The 22243-nt window shown below is 33.7% G+C and overlaps 1 protein-coding gene across 3 annotated transcripts in view; it reads right to left on the minus strand.

Annotated features, from left to right (window-relative positions):
- LOC111055319 (multidrug resistance-associated protein 1) overlaps positions 1-22243 on the minus strand; it is a 79699-nt gene that overhangs the window by 49270 nt on the left and 8186 nt on the right. For all 3 annotated transcript variants that reach the window (XM_039427819.1, XM_039427817.1, XM_039427818.1), the window contains exons 3-14: positions 21681-21806; positions 17813-17950; positions 15917-16039; positions 11946-12145; positions 10475-10696; positions 8074-8248; positions 6430-6598; positions 3636-3787; positions 2922-3059; positions 2285-2431; positions 1265-1349; positions 704-912 (exon numbers count right to left, since the gene is read on the minus strand). In XM_039427819.1, the coding sequence (XP_039283753.1) occupies positions 704-912; positions 1265-1349; positions 2285-2431; positions 2922-3059; positions 3636-3787; positions 6430-6598; positions 8074-8248; positions 10475-10696; positions 11946-12145; positions 15917-16039; positions 17813-17950; positions 21681-21806 (1884 nt within the window). The remainder of the gene's footprint in view (positions 1-703; positions 913-1264; positions 1350-2284; positions 2432-2921; positions 3060-3635; positions 3788-6429; positions 6599-8073; positions 8249-10474; positions 10697-11945; positions 12146-15916; positions 16040-17812; positions 17951-21680; positions 21807-22243) is intronic.

Raw genomic sequence — 22243 nt, forward strand, 5'->3', positions numbered from 1 at the left:
CTGCTCAATTATCTATTCATCTATAATTTCTATCTTTCTCATTATAATTAGACTCATCAAAAGGAGAGCCAACAATAATATAAATTTGGCGCTTGTGTGCGTATAAAAGTGATTTCTCATATACGCTTTCAACTGCTCGATTTGTGAATAATAATTTAATTGTATGTAAAGAGATGTTGTGATATTTCTCCATAATTGAAAGAATACGACGTTGATGTTGTCAATACCACTATAATTATCAAAAATAGTAAATTTAAATTACAGAACCAGGTTTCATGGCAACACCTACCACATCTTCAGCTAAACTGATGTTGATTTGGAAGAATTATAGTGGTTGAAGAATTATAATGACAACTTCAATGTCTTATTCTTCAAAAGTAAATAATATTAGTTCATAATGCTTCCATTGATACTATGATTATCAGGTACTATGATTATATTATTCAGCAGTCTATGACAAAAATGTTCATATTAGTACTGTGAACGGTCTTGTTGCTCCAAGATCCACTCTCACACGGTTTGTTTAATGCCGCAACCACATGTTGGCCCAATGACGACCAGCGCCAGTGTGTGTGTGTGTGTATGTGTATGTGTATGTGTATGGGAGGTTTGCCAACGCATGGCTATCGCTGGTCTCCACTTATCACTGGTCAAATTGCAGAACATAGTATAATAATACAGCGAAATACTGAAACTAAATTACCTTGGTATTTACACGACCGGAAACTTTATCCATTTCCCCTAAGAAGGCGGATACCAATGAGGTTTTGCCCGAACCGACCGGACCAACAACAGCAACAAGTGATCCGGCCTTAATCGACACGTTGATGTTCTTCAGAATCAGAGCATCGTCTCCGTCAGATCCGCGGTCTCCCCACGAGAAAGACCCGTTCTCAATGATTAGAGGGTCATCTGAAAAATAGAAATGGAATTAAAATAACAGAAGATATGTAACATAGACCTTTCTAAGATATGTAATTATAACGAGGTTCAATAGGTCATATACTTGTTAACTGTGATCTGTTAAATACAGTTCAAAAAGTTTTATACGATCGGTAAAAGCTTTCTACTTTATCACTATTAGTTCAATTTTCATCATCAACATCCTAATTCAATAATGAAATTTACTGACTTGTAGTAGTAACTTTAATTGGAAGGTATGTAAGTAAGTAGAGATTAATAGTAAGTCTTATTGAAAAAAAACTAAATTGTATTAAAAATCAGCATAAGTTGAACAAAATGATAACTGAACATCAATTCTCACCTTCTGATTCATTATGTTCAACTGAGTTTGGATCCAGTTCTTCAGAATTCATAAACTTGTTTATTCTTTCGATTGATACACCAGCCTGAAATTACAATGAAAAACTTTTTAGCAGATTTATGATTAAATATAATATTCTACAACGCAATCTGCTGCAATTATCAACCACTGCTAAATTTTTGAAAAGGAGCTAAGCTCAAACTAAATTTATGCTACTGGAAGGTACTGACTGCACAAGTAAGCCTACTGACTACTTGTGCAATCTACTTATCAAACCACAAACAATTTAATCCACTTTTAAAAAAAAAGTTGAACAACCCCATATTATATGACTGATATATCTTAAAATGCAAGTCAATCCCATTTCCAATAAGTATTTTTACGACAGATAAATTTTTGATCATATAACACTTATAAAGTTGAATCAATCAATACTGTTGCAAAGAGGCCGGTCGGGTTGATCTAGTGGTAAGGATCGTAACAAACTTTGGTCTGCTAGGCACCACCTGGCTCGTGAGTTCGAATCCCGCCGATGGCATGGACGTTTGATCTCATCAATTCATCCTATAGTGAGGTCCACGTTATAATGACAGTGGATAAAGATAGAAGAATAGCAATGCCGATTCTCTGCATTAATTAAATATATTTCTACACTGTCAAAAACATAATTGGCATCGTTGTGGACCTAGAAAAGGATAGTACCACCGTCTTTGTCGAATTATAGACAAGGATAGCAGAACCAAAGTTGATCAAATACTGTCATTATAACGTGGACCTCACTATAGCACTTTTCATTACCCACGCACAAGCAAAAAGCTCATGTATCACCGCAATAAAAAAATTGATTCATGGTTTAAGAATTTCATAGATAACTAGTGAAGTAAATGTTTTATAGGACTTAAACAGTATTGATAATGAGAAAAATCTGAATAGATTCATAGAATTACAAATAGTCCTATTGATAGATAAATATTGAACACATTTTATACAGTTTGAAAATGTTTAATAGGATTTACTCACTTGAACAATATTGGTGATCAACATAGGCAACATCGACAAAGGAAAACGTAGAATGTTGAAAAGTGATAGAGAAACGAATGCCTTCTTCGAGTCCAGTACATTCGCTTCATCCGAAAGAACGTAAACTGCAAACGTTACGAGTGACACCTAATGGAAGAAAGCTAATTAATTTATCAAGAAAAATACTCGTGGAAAGTACTAAATTAGATTTGTGATGGACAGCAGACCTCCGGGGAGCCCCAGTTCAAGCAGCTTGGAATCTAGGATGAATGAGTTTCAGTACTCCATCTGATATTGGGTGCTTCATTTCTCAACAGCATGGACTGGTAATATTTGTTCATGGAGTAATATTTTATCAAATATTTTTTCCTGAAATGTTTGATTCTGTTCGTTAATAGCCCTGAAAATTGTAACATTTACAAAGTTTGTTGGAACTTGCATACAATCACTGTTTGCTTGAGCTGTTGAAGGACAGTTGTAGTACTGAGATAACTTTTTTTGCAAAATACAGCAATTTCAGCACTTGGGCTTGCATAGAACGTTTGTTCAATTGTAAGCTATCTAGTAAGATATCAAAATTATTTAAGAGTGATTAGAACTAACTTAATAAGTAATAAGTTCTGATTTTAGTACTTACTAAGAAAGGAGCGCATGCCCAGATGAACGACGTTGATGCATTTAGATAAGCGGCTTCCTTCAATACCTGGACTTCTTTGTTTCTTATCCTCAATATCTGTTGTTCAAAGCTGGGCTCCCATGCATATAATTTCAAAACCTACAAGAATAGACAAATTTGATTAGAGATTAAACCTTGATAGGAAAAATTAGTTAATTGTCTTGAGAAGTGAAATAATATGGTTGTTAAGTAGAATTAAAATGGAATAAAAATGCAATGCAGTATCTTGTTCTACTAGTATAGTATCAATTATTGTTTCCTTATTCTATTTGAATGATATTCATCAAAAATGCTTTTGGAGATGGTGTAGAATTGTTCCATAGTAAAATGTAGACATAATAATTAAAATAAACTAGTTTCGTTGTTTACTTGGTTGTCGAGTTCTAACCCAATTGCCAGAAGAGTAAAAATTATACTCAGAGATAAACTCTTCAACTGAAGAAGAAGACAAACATGTGCATTGAGCATATACAAGTTCTGTATAAATGGAACTATCTATTAAACTAATTATTACAACATCACAAAAAGAAAAGTTACAGTATTAGGTTTTTCTAGATCGAAAATAATCATATAGAAGATTGATAGAACTAGAACTTGTGATAATTAGGCCTACATAAGAACTGGGGATAGATAGGATAAATAGAATGAATGAGTAGGTTGATTCCAGCTACTTGCCTTGATTCCAGAAAGTACTTCATTCATCAGCTTCACTCGTTCGTCCTTGTATTTCATCTGTCGCATTTGCAGTGTTTTGACGCGTGTTGCTATGTAACTGTTGATCGGGATCATGATTATCATTACAGCGAGACCGGCTAGAACTGATGCTCCTTTAATGGGTTAACAAATAAAAAGTGTTAATAAAATGAATAGTTTAGTCTGGAGTGCAGCAGAGAAGGTAGCTGAGTATTTAAATAGTACATTTATCCGCTAAATGTCTCCGCTTCCTTCTACCCTCTACCCTACTTTCACCGCTTCACTATGTTCTGACACACTTGAATACATCCAACACTCACAGCTACCTTCTCCGCTACCCTCTACTTTCGCCGCTACTCTGTATTTTGACACCGGAAGTCAAACCATAGAGAAAAGATAGCATAAGAAGATATCCCATGGTATAGGACTTTTATGTTTCAAATATCACTGTTAAATCAAGCCGATAGTCCACGTAGTTCTTTTTCGTGAAGCTATGTGACGTAACGCTGGTAGTCTCTAATACGTTCTTATTATACTATAATACTCTTTAGAGTAAACTTGGCTGTTGGGGCTCAACATAGATAACTCATTTAAAACCTTTAATGACATTGCAAAAGGCGATAATACGGGTTAAGAAGAGAGTAAGTAGGTTTGATCATTCTTTTCCTATATTTCAATTCTTCAAGTGCTTGCCATTACGATACATTTATATATTTAAAGTTTTTTCATTGTTTTTCAGGATGTCAGGTAATTGTAGTGATCAGATGGGTGAGGGAGATTTAGTATACTGAACAAGAGGAATGACTAACAATATGTTGAAACTCCCAAAATCCTATGATACCTGTTTTCAAAGATCGTTTGTGTTTTTAGGGCCAAAATTCTTCAATCAGCTACCCTTTGATATTAGACAAATTAAATATTATCATTATTTTAAAAAGTGAATCTGCAAGAGGCTGTTATCACAACCGCCTGATTAAATTGAGAGTTTGTTTGCTATTTTAGGTTAATTATTTCTAAAGGTATAAATAATTGAAAAAGAAACTAAATCAAAAGTGCGCTAATTGCTATTGTTGGAGTGAAATTAGTGTGAAAGTGTGTGTGAATGAAGCATTACAAATTTTTTTTAAGCTGTGCTCCTACTTGCACGCGAATTATATTATATAATTCAGCAAGTAGTAATTTTATTGTACAAGAAACTGTCTTTTTTCCTAATGTCTATTTGTTTTAAAGCTTACTAATTTTTTTGAACATGTAATAATTGTTATCTTAAATTTTTGGATGGTTATTGTAATTTGTTTTTAATGCTTTGTTTTTTGGTCAATAAAAAATTATTTGATTTGATTTACTCTTACAGTGTATACTTTATACAGTATATACTTAAACTCTTATCCTATCGGCTAAAACAGTAGTCGACAATAATCGGCTTGAATTAACAAAAATCGGCTTGAAATTACGAACATAAAAGTGTTTAACGAAACATAGACGTATACCATGTTATCTGTTTTCTCTATGGTTGAACCTAGTGATTGATGAAGTGCAATAAGAACATTCTTTAATTATAACCAAGTGTCTGATTGAATATTAGCCCCCAGTGGGTTGGGGGAGCTTTGAGTCGAAATCGTAGTCAAGAATATGTTGAAAACCAGAATTCAGCCACAGTATCCCTTACTTGTCTTAGGAGGCGACTAAAAGGGACCTCAAGGCAACTCCAGAAGTTGCCTTGCCTTCAAACCCACGGGATCTGCCCCATCAGGGCAGTTTCGGAGGGGCAAAAAGAAATACCCAAGAGACCAGAGATGGGTGAAACTCCAGGCACAAATGCGGGTCAAGAGGCTGAGTCGAGGGTGACCAGGTGCCCAAAAGGCAATTTGGCGACCCCTTCTTCAGCGGAAGGACCTACAAAAAAGCCAGGGGTGGAACTCACGTAGGTCACGAGTTTGTGGGTGGAGAGGCCAAAACTCACCACTACTCAAAGAAGGGCGGCCATTCAGGCAAAACTTCTTGGGAGAGGTGAGACTTTAGACCCTGCAGAGTATCGGAGAAGAAAAAGAAAAACCCAAGAGACCAGAGATGGGTGAAACTCCAGGCACAAATGTGGGTCAAGAGGCTGAGTCGAGGGTGGCCGGGCGTCCTAGAGGTAGTTTGGCGTCCCCTCTCTCAGCGGAAGGACTTACAAAAAGACCAGGAGTGGAACTCACGTAGGTCACGAGTTTTTGGTGGAGAGACCAAAACTCACCACTGCTCAAAGAAGGGCGGCCATTTAGGCAAAACTTCTTGGGAGAGGTGAGGCGAAGTTTCGGAGGGGCATAAAGAAAAAACCCAAGATACCAGAGATGGGTCCAGGCACAAATGTGGGTCAAGAGGCTGAGTCCAGGGTGGTCGGGCGCCCTAGAGGCAACTTGACCACCCCTACCTCAGCGGAAGGATCTTCAAAGAAGGCCAGGAGTGGAACTCACGTAGGTCACGAGGACTAATCAGTCTGAAGAGACTGCCAAGCATATCACACTGGATTGCGACAAGCAACCAGGTGATGAATGGGATGTTAGTATAGGGAAAAACTCCTGGTTCTTGTAAAGGACACAGTTATTGGTTTGCTTAACTAACATACTACTTGGGAACACAATAAGCTTCGGTTGACGTATGGGGTTCTTTGAAGCTTTGGATCCTTGAATCCGTCCCTTCAAAACCAATGAACAATAAGTCTGATTATTTTCACCATGGTACAGAAAGTTAAACCTAGTGATTTATAAAAATGGAGTAATTAAATTGTTATTACCTAGTGTTTGCCACAAGAAGAATAGAGCGAGGAAAATTTGGAGTGGCGCAGACCAGATCATGTTGAGGTAGGTGAGCAGATCCATGAAGCGCTGAGCATCCACTGACATCAGGTTAACTATTTCACCAACAGTCGACTCTTTCCTCGCCGAATTCGACATCACCATCGCCTGAAACATTAACATCATTTAGTGTAGACTGAAATCTGTTTACTATTAGAACGAATGAGCAAATGAACATTATTGGAACCAAAAAATAGAAAACTATTCAAGTTGTTAGAGTTTTAGAGTGTTTTTATTCAAAGCTGATTTCAATGAGATTTCATGAGCAGACAGTTACAAATGAAGGAAATTCCAGATGCACACAGTAAAACATCAGCAAAATAACTATAACCGAATGACTTGATCTTCAAATAAAGCACCTTGATTTCATAAATTGAGCTTTCAATGTATATTTTTGATTGGAACAAGTCTATACTGTAATAATTACCAATTATTGGTATCAATGTAGGAAATAGCCATTATAGTAACTACTTATAGCAATTGACAAGTCACCAATCAAATGAGTGCAACTCAGAAAATTATCCTATTATATTAAGCGAGCAATTTCTGTATTTTTATATCTGGTTATTTATGATCAACGGATCTCGAAAACGGCACTAACGATTTTCACAAAATTTGGAACATAGTAGTTATAATAATTCGATTGCACTATGTCCCTGGGAAAACTCGCTGAAGGACATTAAAAGGATAATTCATCTTTGGAAGAACAGATGTCTGTATAATTTCGTAGTCTGTCGATAACAGAAGATGCGTGTGCCTGTGTGGGAGATCAGCTGTGTAATCATTCAATCAGCTTACCGTATATTGCGAGAAATATTATCTAGAATTTTTATCATAATAATCGATTTGTTGACATGACATGGTTTATCACTCTAAATTAGAGTATATCATAATATTCAAAGTTAATCATTATTTTACAGTTTTAAGTGTTATTTTGTTATTCAATTTGGTTTGTAAACAATCTAAATTAGAACTTTTCTGTTTTTAAATATTTTGACTTGAAATTGGACCTGAATTCAAGTCAAGGGTATGAAACATAATCTACTTTTTGGACCATTAATAGTGTATAAATCAAAATTCGGTGAAGAACAGTTTTGGGCTGTGCCTATTTGTCCTTCCCCAATCATTTTGAAGAATTGTGTTCTGTTTATCAATAAATAAATGACGAGCGAAGATCGGTGACCCGATATTGTTGTGTGACAACGAAACAATAAATAATAATAAAGTATATCAATAGGGCTACTTGAATTGTTAACTAATAGAGTAATAATATTTCCAAAACCTTTTTATACAAGCACTTATATAAAACACAACAACTATGTAATAATTTTTTTCAAATATCCAATGTAAGCTACATAAATAGAACTATGGACTTCTGCTACTGCAAATATTGACCAAAGTAATAATATTCCAGCAGTTCTACAACAACTAGGTTTTGACATTCAAACCATTTTCAAGTGTACTAATAGATTACTATTAACAATCAATAATAATCTTCCACAACAACTAGTTTCGGCTATCAAGCCATTTTCAAGGGTACTATTAAATTACTATTAATAAATAATTGAGTTGCAGGTGCTAACCTTGCGGTAGATGGCGGATATGAGCGCAGTGCGAATGCGCAGACCGACGAGGAACATGCAGTTGAAGTACTGTGACAACAGGAATGTCTGCAGCATAGCAGTGAGCAGCAGGAGGCCTGCATACATGTAGCCACGCCACACACTCTCACTGCCCTCTACAAACCCAATAAGCAGCCTGTCAACAACCAAACCAACCACACTGTCACTTGACCGCACATACACACACACACACACATACACACACACACACTACTCACTATAACAATGAACCTCAACATCTAGAGACGACTGTTTGTTTGTTGTTAAAAGCTTCCCAGAGACTCTTATCAGATTATAGGACTCAAGTGAAGTTGCATCCCAATCAAAAACACGTTCACTTGATTACCAAACTCATTAAAGAGCTCGAATGCAGCATCACATATTATATTGATATTCGTGCACAATCGGCCCGTAGACGAGAATTGGTCTGAAGATGGAACACATCTCGTAGACAACCTGAGACACACCTCTGAGAACAAAATCGCCAACATGTCTCGTAGTATTCTTTATAGAATCTGTTATTCGATACATTTATAATATTTTATGCTGTCAATAAGATAACTTTACTTTACTCTACTTGTTCGTCATATTATGGAACAAGGACATATGGTTCGTCATGAGGACATTTTGTCATTAGAAAAAATATATGAAACTGAAAAATAAAAATTGCACAATCAGTATAACTCCAGTATATAACTCAGTGATCACTTCTCTACAAAAGTCACAGTATTAGCCATAAAACATAAAAGAAAAAAAGCTACAGGATGTAATTATTATCATTTTCAACACTTAGAACAGTAGATCATATTGTGCTATCTTTGTGCATCAAATATTATTTTTAATAAATACTTACAAAAAATACGAAGCAGAAGTGATAGTGTGATTCCAAGTTAAGGATTGTATAGAGCTATGAGAGTTGCCACATTTTGAAAATCATGAATACCTCCTCATACAAGTTAATATAACAAGCGATGATAACAAAAAAAATTCTAGTATAACACACACATATTTGACAAAATATCATTTGTAGCATTGATGTTCGGATTAATTAAATCATATAATTCTGTCAATGGATGACAACGCCTGATAACAATAAAAGCAATGTCTAGTAAATTCAATAATAATGTTTCAAGTCTATAATACCAATTCATGTTCATGTAAAATATCGGGGACCGAGCTTCGCTCTGGAGCATAAAAAATTTATTACGAAAGAAGAAATCCTATTATATTAGGCGAGCAATTTCTGTATTTTTATATTTATATCTGGTTATTTATTTATGTTAAAGCCGAAGACGGCTTTAACGATTTTCACCAAATTTGGAACATAGTAGGTTTATGATATAAAAATTCGATTTCACTAGTTCCCATCCTCGGGAAAACTCGCTGATCGACATTAAAAGGAAAATTCATCCTTGGCTGAAACAGCTGAGACTTTTGTCGTCTGCGGATAGTAAAAAAGTGAGTGAGTGAGTATGTGAAAAATCAAAATATCGCATCCCCTTATTTCATAAGATGACGTTTAGCCAGCTGTGAAATATAAACACGATAATTTTAGAGAATTGTGTTCTGTTTATCAATAAATAAAAATAACGAGCGAAGCTCGGTGCCCCGATATTTATAATAATATTCATAGTTCATACAGAAATATTCTATCTAATCACAGTGAATTAAGATTAATTCCCAGAAGAATGAAAAAGTTTCCCTCACAAAGGCCCGGTTTTACAAAAAGCCGGTTAAATTTTAATCCTGAATAATTTCAGGTAAACCAATTCAGAGAAGACCATTTCAAAAAGATGGTTCTACTGGAATTGATCAGGATTAGAAATAACACGGCTTTTTTGCAACCGGCACTAAGTACCTGATTGAATGATTACAGAAGTTCAACAGCTGAGTCATAATTTTGACACAGTCCCACACACATGAACTCTCTCACTCACTTCGATCATCAACAGACAATGAAATAATTATTATCAGCTATTTTTCCAAGGATGAATAATAATTATCCTTTTAATGTCATTCAGCGAGTTTTCCCAGGGATGAGACCTAGTGCAATCGAATTTTTATATTATAAACCTACTATGTTCTGAATTTCGTGAGAATCGTTAGAGCAGTTTTCGAGATCCGGTGAAATACAAACATGTAAACATCCAAACATTTAAACATATAAACAGAAATTGCTCGTTTGATAGTATAGGATAACACAATCATTTCTACCCTATTCAAATGTGAAGAAAACATGTATCCAGTGAATATAATGGTTGTCGTAACTAACAACAACAAAAATTGAATGAATTCATTTGAAATTAATTCTAGTAATAAAAATATTTAGAATATACAAATTATAAGATTGTGATCGACTTACTCTAGTATTTGCGGACTGACGAAGGAGAGCAGATCTTGGCCTAGCTTGAGCACGGATCCGAAGAGGAATTTGGGACCGAATGCGGCACATAGCACAGGTAGAATGGACGCCTGATGCTTGGTGGTACCACTCGGCTTGCTCGAACCGCGGCGACCGTCGTTGATTTCCGCGAAATCAACACTGCCCGACCGTTTGGAAGTTGGCACTTTGTCGTTTACCTCACTGAAAATCGAACAGTGTGAACCAAGTTCAAAAAATTATTTTATTCATTGCACTAAATAACTAAAATACTGCAATGCAAAATCTGAATGTGAAAATAGTAACATAAATGGAAGTTGAGATTGTGATTATACAAATAGTCTTAAAACTGAGTTTTTTTGATTAACCACATGTTACAATAATTTTATATCTTGCGATAGAGTACCGTTCGCTGTGTGCGCTAGCTAGAAACTCACAACTAAATACAAAGTTACCTTCCACTGCAGTTATTCTGCATCAACAGTAATAAAATGAGGAGTGCTGAGTTAATAAGTAATTCTCTAAAAACGTATATATTCAGGGTTACATAAATGTAAAATAATATTATAGAAACCTTTTAAAAACTTTTTAATATAGAATAACAAATTATATTAATATGAATACAAAAACAAACAATTTGTGTTTTTTCAAATAAGTAATTCGCTATATAACTTGAATGGAAAGATTGTAGACGATTCATCATCACAGATTTTTCATGATTTTCTCGGTGATTTTCAAGTTTAATATTGAATTCTCAATTTAATGTTTCATCCTTCTAAATTACTAATTCTAGTTTTTTTCATTTGTGGACAGAAAATTGACTAAAAATTCTTGAAAATGGAAAGTAGCTCATCTTCTGGAAATGTTTGACTACTGTTTATAAAATTTAGGAGAAGGGCAGTTTTGGGCTAAGCCTGTTGCTCTCTCGCAGCCATAGCTAAAGCATCTAAACCATTTTCTTTAGGTGACTTTTTCAAGTAAATCTACTGGCACTGTTAATCTGTTGCCAAGTTTATCGAAGCCACAATGTAAAGAGGAAACATTAACACATCCTTTGGTGTATCACACCTACAGTGAGATTACATTATAAAATCTGCACATGATTAAAATTGATTTGCTATCCTTGTTTGTCATTAGACAAAGCTGATAACTAGATCCTTTTCTAGCCCAACACAGATTCTAAATCGTGGAGATATGAAATTTGCTAACTCTGCCTTCCTATGATTTCCACTGACTTTATAAGGTAGATCTCACTATACGTCAGAAGCAAATTACAGAAACTTTCAGTTTTCACTGGCCAATGAACAATCCAGTATTACAGATTACAGTCGAACCTTTGATGAAACGTTGTGTTAGTGGCTGGACTTACGATATTAACAGGAATAAGTTATTGTTAAAATATTCACTCCTAAAATTCTGAATACTAAAGGTTGCTTGTATAAGATTTACTTACGTCGACAATAAAATTTTCCTGTACTTTTTGTTCCAGAATTTCTCGAATTTTGGCACGACGCCTGAAGACGAATCTTCGAAGTTTATGTGCCACAAGTCTCCTGTTTCCAATGGCTTCCTGTAGCCCAGCCATGCTAATTTGCTGAACCAGGAGAATGTTAATCTAGACGGGAACGATGAAAAAGTTTCGGGACAAGGGTTCTGGAAATAAAAAGAGCCAATTTATGAAAATACACCTCAACTGAATGAAAAGTGCCAAATGGTTAATAGTAAGTATTCAATTGATAATAAAAATGTAAATAATCTACATTTACTGAATAAAAAATCAATGATTTTGTTGTGAAAAATTCGAACTATTTAGGAAGATATGCCTGTTGAATCTTTCAATAATTTCTAACGAAAAAATAAATTAATAATAGTTTTAAATATGTTTAATTTCATATTATTTACCTCGTCAATTAATACCTACCGTTCCTTGATATACTATTTTAATCATGCTCGATTCAAGTTCTTATAACTGATAAATTAATGATTATTCATTTAAAATTAGGGATTAAAACTTTCTGAACAAATAGCTGTTGTTCATAAATCTTTCTGTTTTTGCATTTCTTACTAAAATGAATAAATAAGGGTTAAATATGTTGACAATTACCTATTTCATCAATCTATTCATCAGTATTTTAGTCATACTCAAATCAAGTTCATAATGTCATTCTAGACTAAAATTCTGACTTTGTTTTGTTTTCATTTTTTAGATATAAAATAAAATTCTATATAATAAGAGAGAGTAGGGTTGTGTTTGTTAGTGTGTTCGTTTGTTAGTGTGTACGCATCAAAATGTCAACTTGTGGATTGCATACCGGAAAAACGGAAATGAATTAGATCTCCAAATTTTGCACATAGATTCTAATATCAATCTCATGTACCTCGAAGTCCAAATTTCAATTTTCCTTCTAGATTTTTCATAATTAATGTTCAAATTTGTTCAAATTATGGGAGATACGATTTCATACGGCGATTTCACATTCAAATCATATGATAAAATTAAAAAAAACAGCTGTTCTATTATTGCTTTCTACCTGATTCAACTTAACCTCAATAATATTGTTTTAATAATAGTATTGATAAATATTTTAAATAATATTGTTATTATTATTACTATTAAGATTATAATAGTATTGTTTTAATAATTATATTTTTATTTTCACAAACTCTGTATAATAATAATATGGTGAATGTGAAACTGCTGCATCAAAGAAATAATCTCGAAAACATCTGTTTAGAAAAAACATAGTTTTGAAACTTCGTTGTTCTGATGCAATGTATAGGCCTACATGTGGCATGGATTATCAATTTTTCAGCTAGAACAGTTTTTTGAGACGAAGTGCAAAATAAACGTATACAGTTTTATCAATGATGTATCGGCAATATGAATACGCATGCAGTTAATATGGCTTTGAATAAAGGTGCTGATATTCTTACATAAATAAATTATTCTCTTCCATTTTTATTCAATTTACAGTCCCAAAATTATTTGAGCCCTGATAGAATGATTGACTCACTGTACAGTCAGTCGAAAATTTTAATATTGAAATGAGGGGTATTTTGGCAAGCTGAACAAAAAAATAAGGTCCTATGCACCTTTTCGATATTTCTTCAAGTGAAAAATGAGTTTTGTGGGTTGTCAAAACTCCCTCTGAAAGGGAAACTATTCAACTTATCCTATCTTTTAAAATAACAATGATTTCTGCGTTGAATAACATGTTTCTTGCCAGCAACAATCGAACTCTTAGTGAATTCAGATATGATCTACACTGTAGATTTATATAATTCTATCAATTAAATACATGGAAATTGGAGTATTTATTTCAGTCAGTTTATGGTTAGTTGATGAAATTGTTGATTGATTGTAGAGCGAACTGCACGGCGAATTGTAATGGAGGACTCTGATTGACTGTAAAGTTCAGCGTTCGGAGTACGGTACGGCGAAAAGTTAAAGCAAGGCGAGCGGCACGGTGAGCGGTTCGGAGTACGGTACGGCGAATGTTTAACAGCTGATTTTTAACTTTATGAAGCATATGCTCATGTTCGCTGAAAGGCACGATGTTCGGCGGAATGCACGGTTTGGTGCGCGGTTCGAAGTTCGGTTCAGCTTATGTAGTCGCACCTTTAGATGATACAAGACATTTATACTGATCACAGATCAAAGCAACATAATAATCTATACTACAATAAAGGAAAGAACTGGCTTGTACACGTACGGAATAGGAAAATTATGTTTGACACATAATCACGTCTTAACTACTGGACTGATTACCTTGACATTTTGCATATAGGTTCCTTATTAACCGAGGATGGTTATAGGCCTCTTTTCGATTCTTCAAGATTTGATCACATCAAGTTTTCAGTTTGTCAAGTTTTCAATTTGACATGCTTCCAGTTATTGTATGGAAGAGCTGAACATTTTTTTTCAAAAATCTGGTGTGGCGCACTCACACAACTTTCCTTGCCGTTATTAGAATTGATCACCTGACGCTAGTGTTCACGCGCATCACAAGTCTACTTATAAACAAAGATCTAAGCCAGCTGGTGACAGGACAATAACGCTGGAGACATACGAAGTCTGATATCTCTTCATAGTGAATAATTTAATAGAATCAACAGTTGCCAACAGTTTGCAATTGAATAATCACATTTTCTCGAATTTCGAGCTTAATTTCAATTTTAGGTGAAAATGTTACTCAACATTAATTGTAGAGATTTTTATGCTCAATCTTCTCCACTCGAATTTTTTTGTTTAAATTGTATCTGAAGCCTGATAATTGGGAATCTGAAATCCAACTTTGCATAGATGGGGCGGAGCTCCTGAAATTTTTACAGATATGGGACTTGTGGCAATTCATAGATCTTATCAATGACTATTCCAGGTATGAATTTAATCAAAATCGTTGGAGAAAATCGCGAAAAACCCTGTTTTTGACAACATTTTTGCCATTTTAGCCGCTATCTTGAATTGCATTTGATCGAAATTGTTCGTGTCGGATCCTTTTATTGTAAGGACCTTAAGTTCCAAATTTCAAGTCATTCCGTTAATTGGGAGATGAGATATCGTGTACACAGACGCACATACACTCACACACACACACACACACACACACACACACACACACACACACACACACACACATACAGACCAATACCCAAAAACCACTTTTTCGGACTCAGGGGACCTTGAAACGTATAGGAATGTAGAAATTGGGGTACCTTAATTTTTTTCGGAAAGCAATTCTTTCCTTACCTATGGTAATAGGGCAAGGAAAGTAAAAAGGGAAATTGGAAGATGATTGGGAATCCTATTCGAATAATAAAAACAGGTTTTCCGTCACACCCAAATTTCGTCCACCATTTTTGAACCGCCATTTTGAATCCAACTTCATTTTTTTAAATTGGAAGGTGGTCATATGATACATGATTTCGATACATGATGAAGGATAGGAAAATTATGTTTGACGCATCATCACGTCCGAACTACTGGACTGATTTACTTGAAATGTTGCATATAAATTCTTAATCAACCGAGGTTTCTTATAGGCCTATTTTTAATTCTTCTAGATTTCATCAAGTCAAGTTTTCAGTTTGTTGAGTTTTAAAAAAGACCCTTGCGAAGCACGGGTTACCTGCTAGTATAATATAAAATTAATAGATGATTAATAGATAAATGTGTTCTTCACACTCAACAAATTGAAAAATTATCACAAAAGTTGAGAGAATATAAGTCTCCTCATCCACTTTCAAAACAATATTGGATTACTCAGTGGGTGAGCTCTTTAAATATGGGTATTTTTTAAGATCATGAAGAATATTTTTGATAAGTTACCTGATAAAAAATACTCTCTGTTTAAATAAATTATCAAAATCAAGGAAAACTTTGAAAATATAGAAATCGAACAATATAGTAGTTTTATAACTCACCTCAGAAGGCGGATATTCGGAGAACTTTGGTTTATCATCAGCGAAAAAGTTTAAAAATAGAACGAGCAATACAACTGGATAGTAAACTACATAACTGTAGAAATAGAAGGCCTCTGCCACACCCTGAAAAAGAAACAATCATCAATAAACTTTTCAGAAATACTGTATAGAACTAGAATAAAAAGTACCGTAATGGCAAAAACATTAATTTCTTTTCAATTCATAATAGTCAAAGTTATAATAAGTACACTTTAGTGTAATGTAGTTTCTCTATTTCCATTGAACTGTTCATTCTTCAAGAAATCGTTAATTTCTGAATGGAGTGGATTACTCAATTTTCTACAAGAAACATTTACATTTTTTAAAATATTCTAATAACTATATTGAATACATTGGGTGATTTTTTATAATAGTAATATTGACAATCCAGAATCTTTTGTCAAAGTTTCTGCATTAATTGCTTTTAGTAAGTCGGGACAAGACACGGCGAATCCAATGTATTATCAAGTATTCAAGTAGTTTTCAGATCTTCATGTTCAATCCTACAATATGCTCAACAAATTGAGGATATGTAGTCGATGTTGATTTCTTTCAAGAATACTCGAATATCAAGGATTTCTTATCGGTAATACCAAAAAAGAAAGGAATCTAGTTTGAACTAGATTTTCATAAATATGAGTTTTTGCCAATATCAAGTACAGCATTGTTGTGCATGCTATCTTACCTATATATTCAACATAGCAACATATGATAATATTATAGAAAAAAATACATTGAAACAATGAAAAACTTGCAAAAATTTAACGATTTTTTTCGTCACGGTTTTTTATGTAAATTCCAAGGTTCCTTAATCAAACGAGCCGATTTTACGTTTCAATAATTTATGTCACAAATTGAATAAAGTCTAGAAAATGACATAAAAACCTAAAATAATCAGTGAACATTGTCATTTACAAATGTGTGATAACCCAGAACTATTCAATATCAAGGGCAAACCTCTCGAGTGCATGAGATGGAAATAGAGTAAACCAGATTAAAGGTCTTTAAACAGTTTTAGAAAGATAAAACTAATTGAAATTAAAATTTGCGTTGATTTGCAAATCTATTCAATTGGAAGTATATTGTAATCTCAAAATGGAAGATTCTGTCAACAAAATTTCAATTATCAATTTCAATTCAATAATGTATAAAAAAATAATGTATGACAATTCAATTCGACGATGTACTCAATAAAAACAAATTTCATTCAGTTCGAGTAGGTAATTACATAATTCAAGACTTTTAATGGAATTTATAGTTTCATATTTTTCCAGTTCATTAATCATTGACAGTGAACCATGAAATTTATATAAATCATCTCAATATTAGATATCTCACCAAACAATTTTCTCACCTAAAATTTGAACAGATTAATTTAATCATATAGAAAACATGTAAAGCACTAGTAATACACTTAACTTTGCATAATCTATTATAACTCCTTATTTTCAATCACTACAAAAATGGTGGATTTAGAAGGTTAATCTATTGAGAATTGATTAAATTATCTAATGGTAGAACGAATTAAATTACTAAAATATCAATGAATTCGTTCGAGTTAGAGGGAGATGGAAAATATTTCAATTGATTCAAGATAATGAATGAACTGAAAACTCCAAAAAACAAATAACAAAAAAGAATAGAATGCTAAAGCAGAAGAAAAGAAAAATAGGAGCATAAAAAAGCGAAAAGAGTATTAAAAAGTGAGAATAAAGCAATAAAACAATGATATCTACAATGAAAACTTATAATTAATAAGTTATTATTATCTTCACTTAAGATTGGCATTTCATTGAAATTAATGAAAAAATTCAACCATTAATTGAAAAATAGACTATTATTAACATAAGAGCTCACCTCATTCATAGTTCTAGTTATTTCTGTACGAAATTGTGCTACTCCGCCAATAGCTAGCAAGAAGTAGAACAGAAATATAAGTCCCGAAGTGCAAAGGCCACGTTTTCTATTATATACAGTCAGAAAAACACAAAATGCCTGAAAATCAAACGAAAAAATTAATGTTAAATAAAAACAAATATTCAAGTACAGATTCGTTGTACAGTATTCGAAATACTACTTGTTATTGAAAAAAAACTATATCCTATCCAGAACACAGAAAGAAATACCATAATTATCATCGTGAAAATAGATTTAGAAATGAATTTTTTTAATGGGTAGTCAAATCATTGGTAAAAGCGTCTCCTAGTATTATGATGATAAAATATTATCAAGAGTTAAACACTGAGCTGTTTATCAATGAGACAAGGTGTGTTGGTATTAGTAATTTCATAAGTTTCAATAATCATAATAGTCATTTAAACGAATTTGGCTAACGCTTAAGTGAATGGTTGTATGCAAATCGAATGAAGCAGAAAATTTAGTCTTTGGGGCATATTAACTAAATTTTCTTGCAAGGGATGATGCCCGAATGAGCTTATAGGCTTGAGTGTGGGTAATGATGAGACGGATAATGATGATAGATGAGTGGACCTATACACCGTACAAAATTACATACAGCGGTAGCCATATAACGGCGGCGATGTTACCGTTCTGAACCGGTCAGCGTTCTCTAATTTGTAGTGAGTATTCAAGCGCTCATGTTAAACATACTAAGTTTCCTCTCTGAAAGCATTGAGTCGACTGAGTCTAATCGACAAATTGGCAACTGCGCTTCTACCTATAACTATATCCATCACTGTAATTGACTGATTTTCCTCCATTTCTCTGCGCCGCATATTCCTCAAGTCAAAAGTAATTGTGTACGGAGTATATAGCTTTAGGTTGGTCCCGAACCACCGGGAAGCGATTTTCAAACTCATAAATGGTATTTAGAGAAGCTCGGCTCTTACAGCAGACACCTTACAACGGGAGTAGTAGACGCATGAAGCTTAGCTTATCTTGCCGATATGTATCAGCGCGACCACGAAACCAAATCGCTTCCACTGCAATACAATGAATATACGACAATCTAATCAATGAATTTGTCAACATTTTAGAAACCCCCTGGATTCTAGCTTGTGATATAGGGTTGAGCTCAAGAAAAATGTGAGCACGTGGTTGGTTTTATTAATAGAATAGAGCCAACGGATAAATAGTAACATTAGTAAGACACACAAAATGCGAATTAATAATTTTCTGCATCAATCAAATTCAATGACAATGGATGTAATTGTCAAGTTGAATTAGAACAAATATTGAACTGTAAGTAACATTAGTTGCTGTGTAGATGTTTTTTTTTTTATCAAACAATACAAAATTGTCATACAAGCCGGACAGAAATTTGACTCAATGATAACCTCTGTCTAATGATACGTTGAAAAGCAGTATTGTTATCTCAGACTTTTGCGCCTAATTAAACTATCAACATAAACATACATTTTCCATCGTCAAGACTATTTGATTACGGTAACCGAATTCTGAGCCGTTATTGATAAATATTTATATTCAAACATAGATTATATCAGTATGTAAACTGGAAGGTGTGAAGTGTATAAAGTGTGTGTGTATGTTTTGTTTATCTTTCTATTTCAGCACAACAGAGTTGTGAATTTGTTATGTATATTAGTTTATCGTCGAAAGAACAAAACCAACGAATGAGTAGATGAAAATTCATTTTATGGATTAAAATTTATAAAGACGATTTTTGACATATCGAAAAAGTTAAATTAAATGTTTGAACAGAGTTGAATTCACTATCTGACATGGAAAAAATGTGTAAAAATATTTGTCCATCATCCTTATCGAGTCAAATAGTACATGCATGTCTATGAACTGACAATAAAACGTCATCTCCATTCAAAAATTTTCATGAAAGGTTTCACATTAATCAATTTTAGTGGTCAATAATCTTCGATACAATCCTAACTTGACATTACTGTACAAGCATTCCATAGAATCTATAAATAGTCGATTTTCAACACATAATAGAAGCGAGCCTCGTCATCAACCATTCAAGATGATTGGTAATTCGACAATTAATTTTATAGCTTTAATGTCAACAATGAGATTCACTTTATACTGTCAGCATTCCTTTAAAAAATCATAAAGAATTTTCATTCAACCATTGTTGACAGATTCGTAAATTTTCTACTTAAAAGCTATAGCTGTAGAAGATGTAATATTATAGTTCCAAATTGCTACCTGTCACGCAAAATAATTTGGTAGTACTATTTAGCAATTCAGTATTGTAGCATTTACCAATTGCTTTTTAGTTATAACAAATTGCATGTGAAATAGTGGAATACATACATTTCAAGTGACTGAACAAGGATCGATTTCATCACCAAATATTAGAAAAGGATAGTTCATAACCTAAAAATCATAGAGAAAACAAAGCATGAGAAGATATCCCATGGTATAGGGCGTGTATGTTCCAAATTTCATTGCTAACTTGATAGTCCTAGGGCCGGTTTCCGAGCTCGGGATTTAGCTAAGTTCTAGAATTTAACTGGCTTTAAACTCTGGATTCAGAAAATTGGTTTTCCGAGTCAGAGCGTTAACGTAGTTGAGGACTTATATTTTGGAATATAATATTGTATCAGAATTATACGTAAAAAACTAACCTCATTTTACGACTGTGAAATAACCTAAAAATGTTCAAGCAAAATAATACAAGGATTGCCTTGGAATTTATATTCCAATCTGAATGTTATTAATCAATGTCATATTCAACATATTAATAATAATAACAATAATAAATTATTACTCCAGTTTTTTTCCAAAACAAATACTTTTTCAAACTCAATAGCCTAATGAAATTTTTATTCCAAAATCACTGGTTAGGATCAATGATCAATAATAGCATAACATAAAATGAAATGTTTATTCATTCACCTTTCAAAGGTTTTGCTTTGAATAGGCCTACAAAGAAATCGAAACGTATTTTTACAATATAGTTCGGAGAGCATGCTCATTTGAATTGTCCCGCTGTAATCAGCAGTTTCCGTTTTGCTATAATGCCAACAATACCACAGCAAAATATTGTGAATTTCCCTCATGTTTACTGCGTTGAAGTCCTGGACTCAAATAAGTCGAGAACTTGATAGACTCCGGAGTTTAGAAGATAAAATCGTGACTCAGAAAGTCAATTTATACCCGAGAGCTTATTTTAGTCCTGGACTTATAGATCCCAAGCTCGGAAACCGGCCCCTAGTCTTTTTTTGTGAATCTATGCTATAGTGAGGTCCACGTTATAATGGTAGTGTTTGCTATCCTTGTCTTTCATTCAACAAAGCGGATAGTGCTATCTCTTTCTTTCTTTGCTCTGTTGCCAGATCGTCTTTTAACAATGTAGAATTAACAAAATATTTCATCTTAATTATGTAAATTCATTATGAAATTTTAAAAAATCGCCTATAATTGATTATTTTAAACGAGAATGAACAGTTAATATTACATAACTGCATCAGCTACCGTCTATATAAGGCATTGACAAGACAGTGGATTGGCAACGTTTTTCTCTTATCTTTCTCCACTGCCATTATAACGTGGACCTCACTATAGTAGTCTCTCATACTGTGCCGTTCTTGCACTCTCACCCGGCAAAAGCAGTAATAACAGACAGTAGTCGACAGTAATCGGCTTGAGTTGACAAAAAATCGGCTTGGAAGTTGGAACATGAACGACCAATACCATGGGGTATCTTCATTTCTCTATGGTTAAATCTAGTTAAGTTCAAACGTTTAAGCTAAGTTCAACTGAGTTGAAGCGAATGTCAAACACTTACAAACGACAAGCCTTTGATGGCTGGTGTGTAAATATCCACAGTGAAAACACTGCCTTTGGATAAATATGTGTGTAGAGCATAGCCTAGCTCCACGATGCATTGTAGGACAAGCAAGGTCTGCAACACCTGCAAGCAAAAAAAACATTGCATAAACTTATAAACATCAGAAAAAAATATATTGGATATTTCAGAGATGTGATAAAATTCCTACTCTAACTGTCCAACAGAAGCTTGAAGAACCAATATCGATGCCTCAAATTGGAACTGAATGTTGAAACAACATAAAAAAGCTCTAAACTATGATTTTATCACCTCTAACTTCTAATAAATTCAATATTGTTACTTGGTTTTTACTCGGCGGACGAGGGATGATATTCACAACTGTAATGTAGACTATGTAATGTGAAGGGTCTGAAATCACTGAATTGAATTGATAATCTCGCCTTTATTAAGGGCAGAGTTAGGACTCTAGGTCCTCTCTACCACAAAACAGAGAATTATTCATCAACAGTTATAAAATCAACTGCAAACATCTTCCTAGTTCCTGGTATTTTTGAGAATTA

The sequence above is a fragment of the Nilaparvata lugens genome, chromosome 5 (assembly GCF_014356525.2).
Source record: "Nilaparvata lugens isolate BPH chromosome 5, ASM1435652v1, whole genome shotgun sequence".
In the NCBI taxonomy this organism is placed as follows: domain Eukaryota; kingdom Metazoa; phylum Arthropoda; class Insecta; order Hemiptera; family Delphacidae; genus Nilaparvata; species Nilaparvata lugens.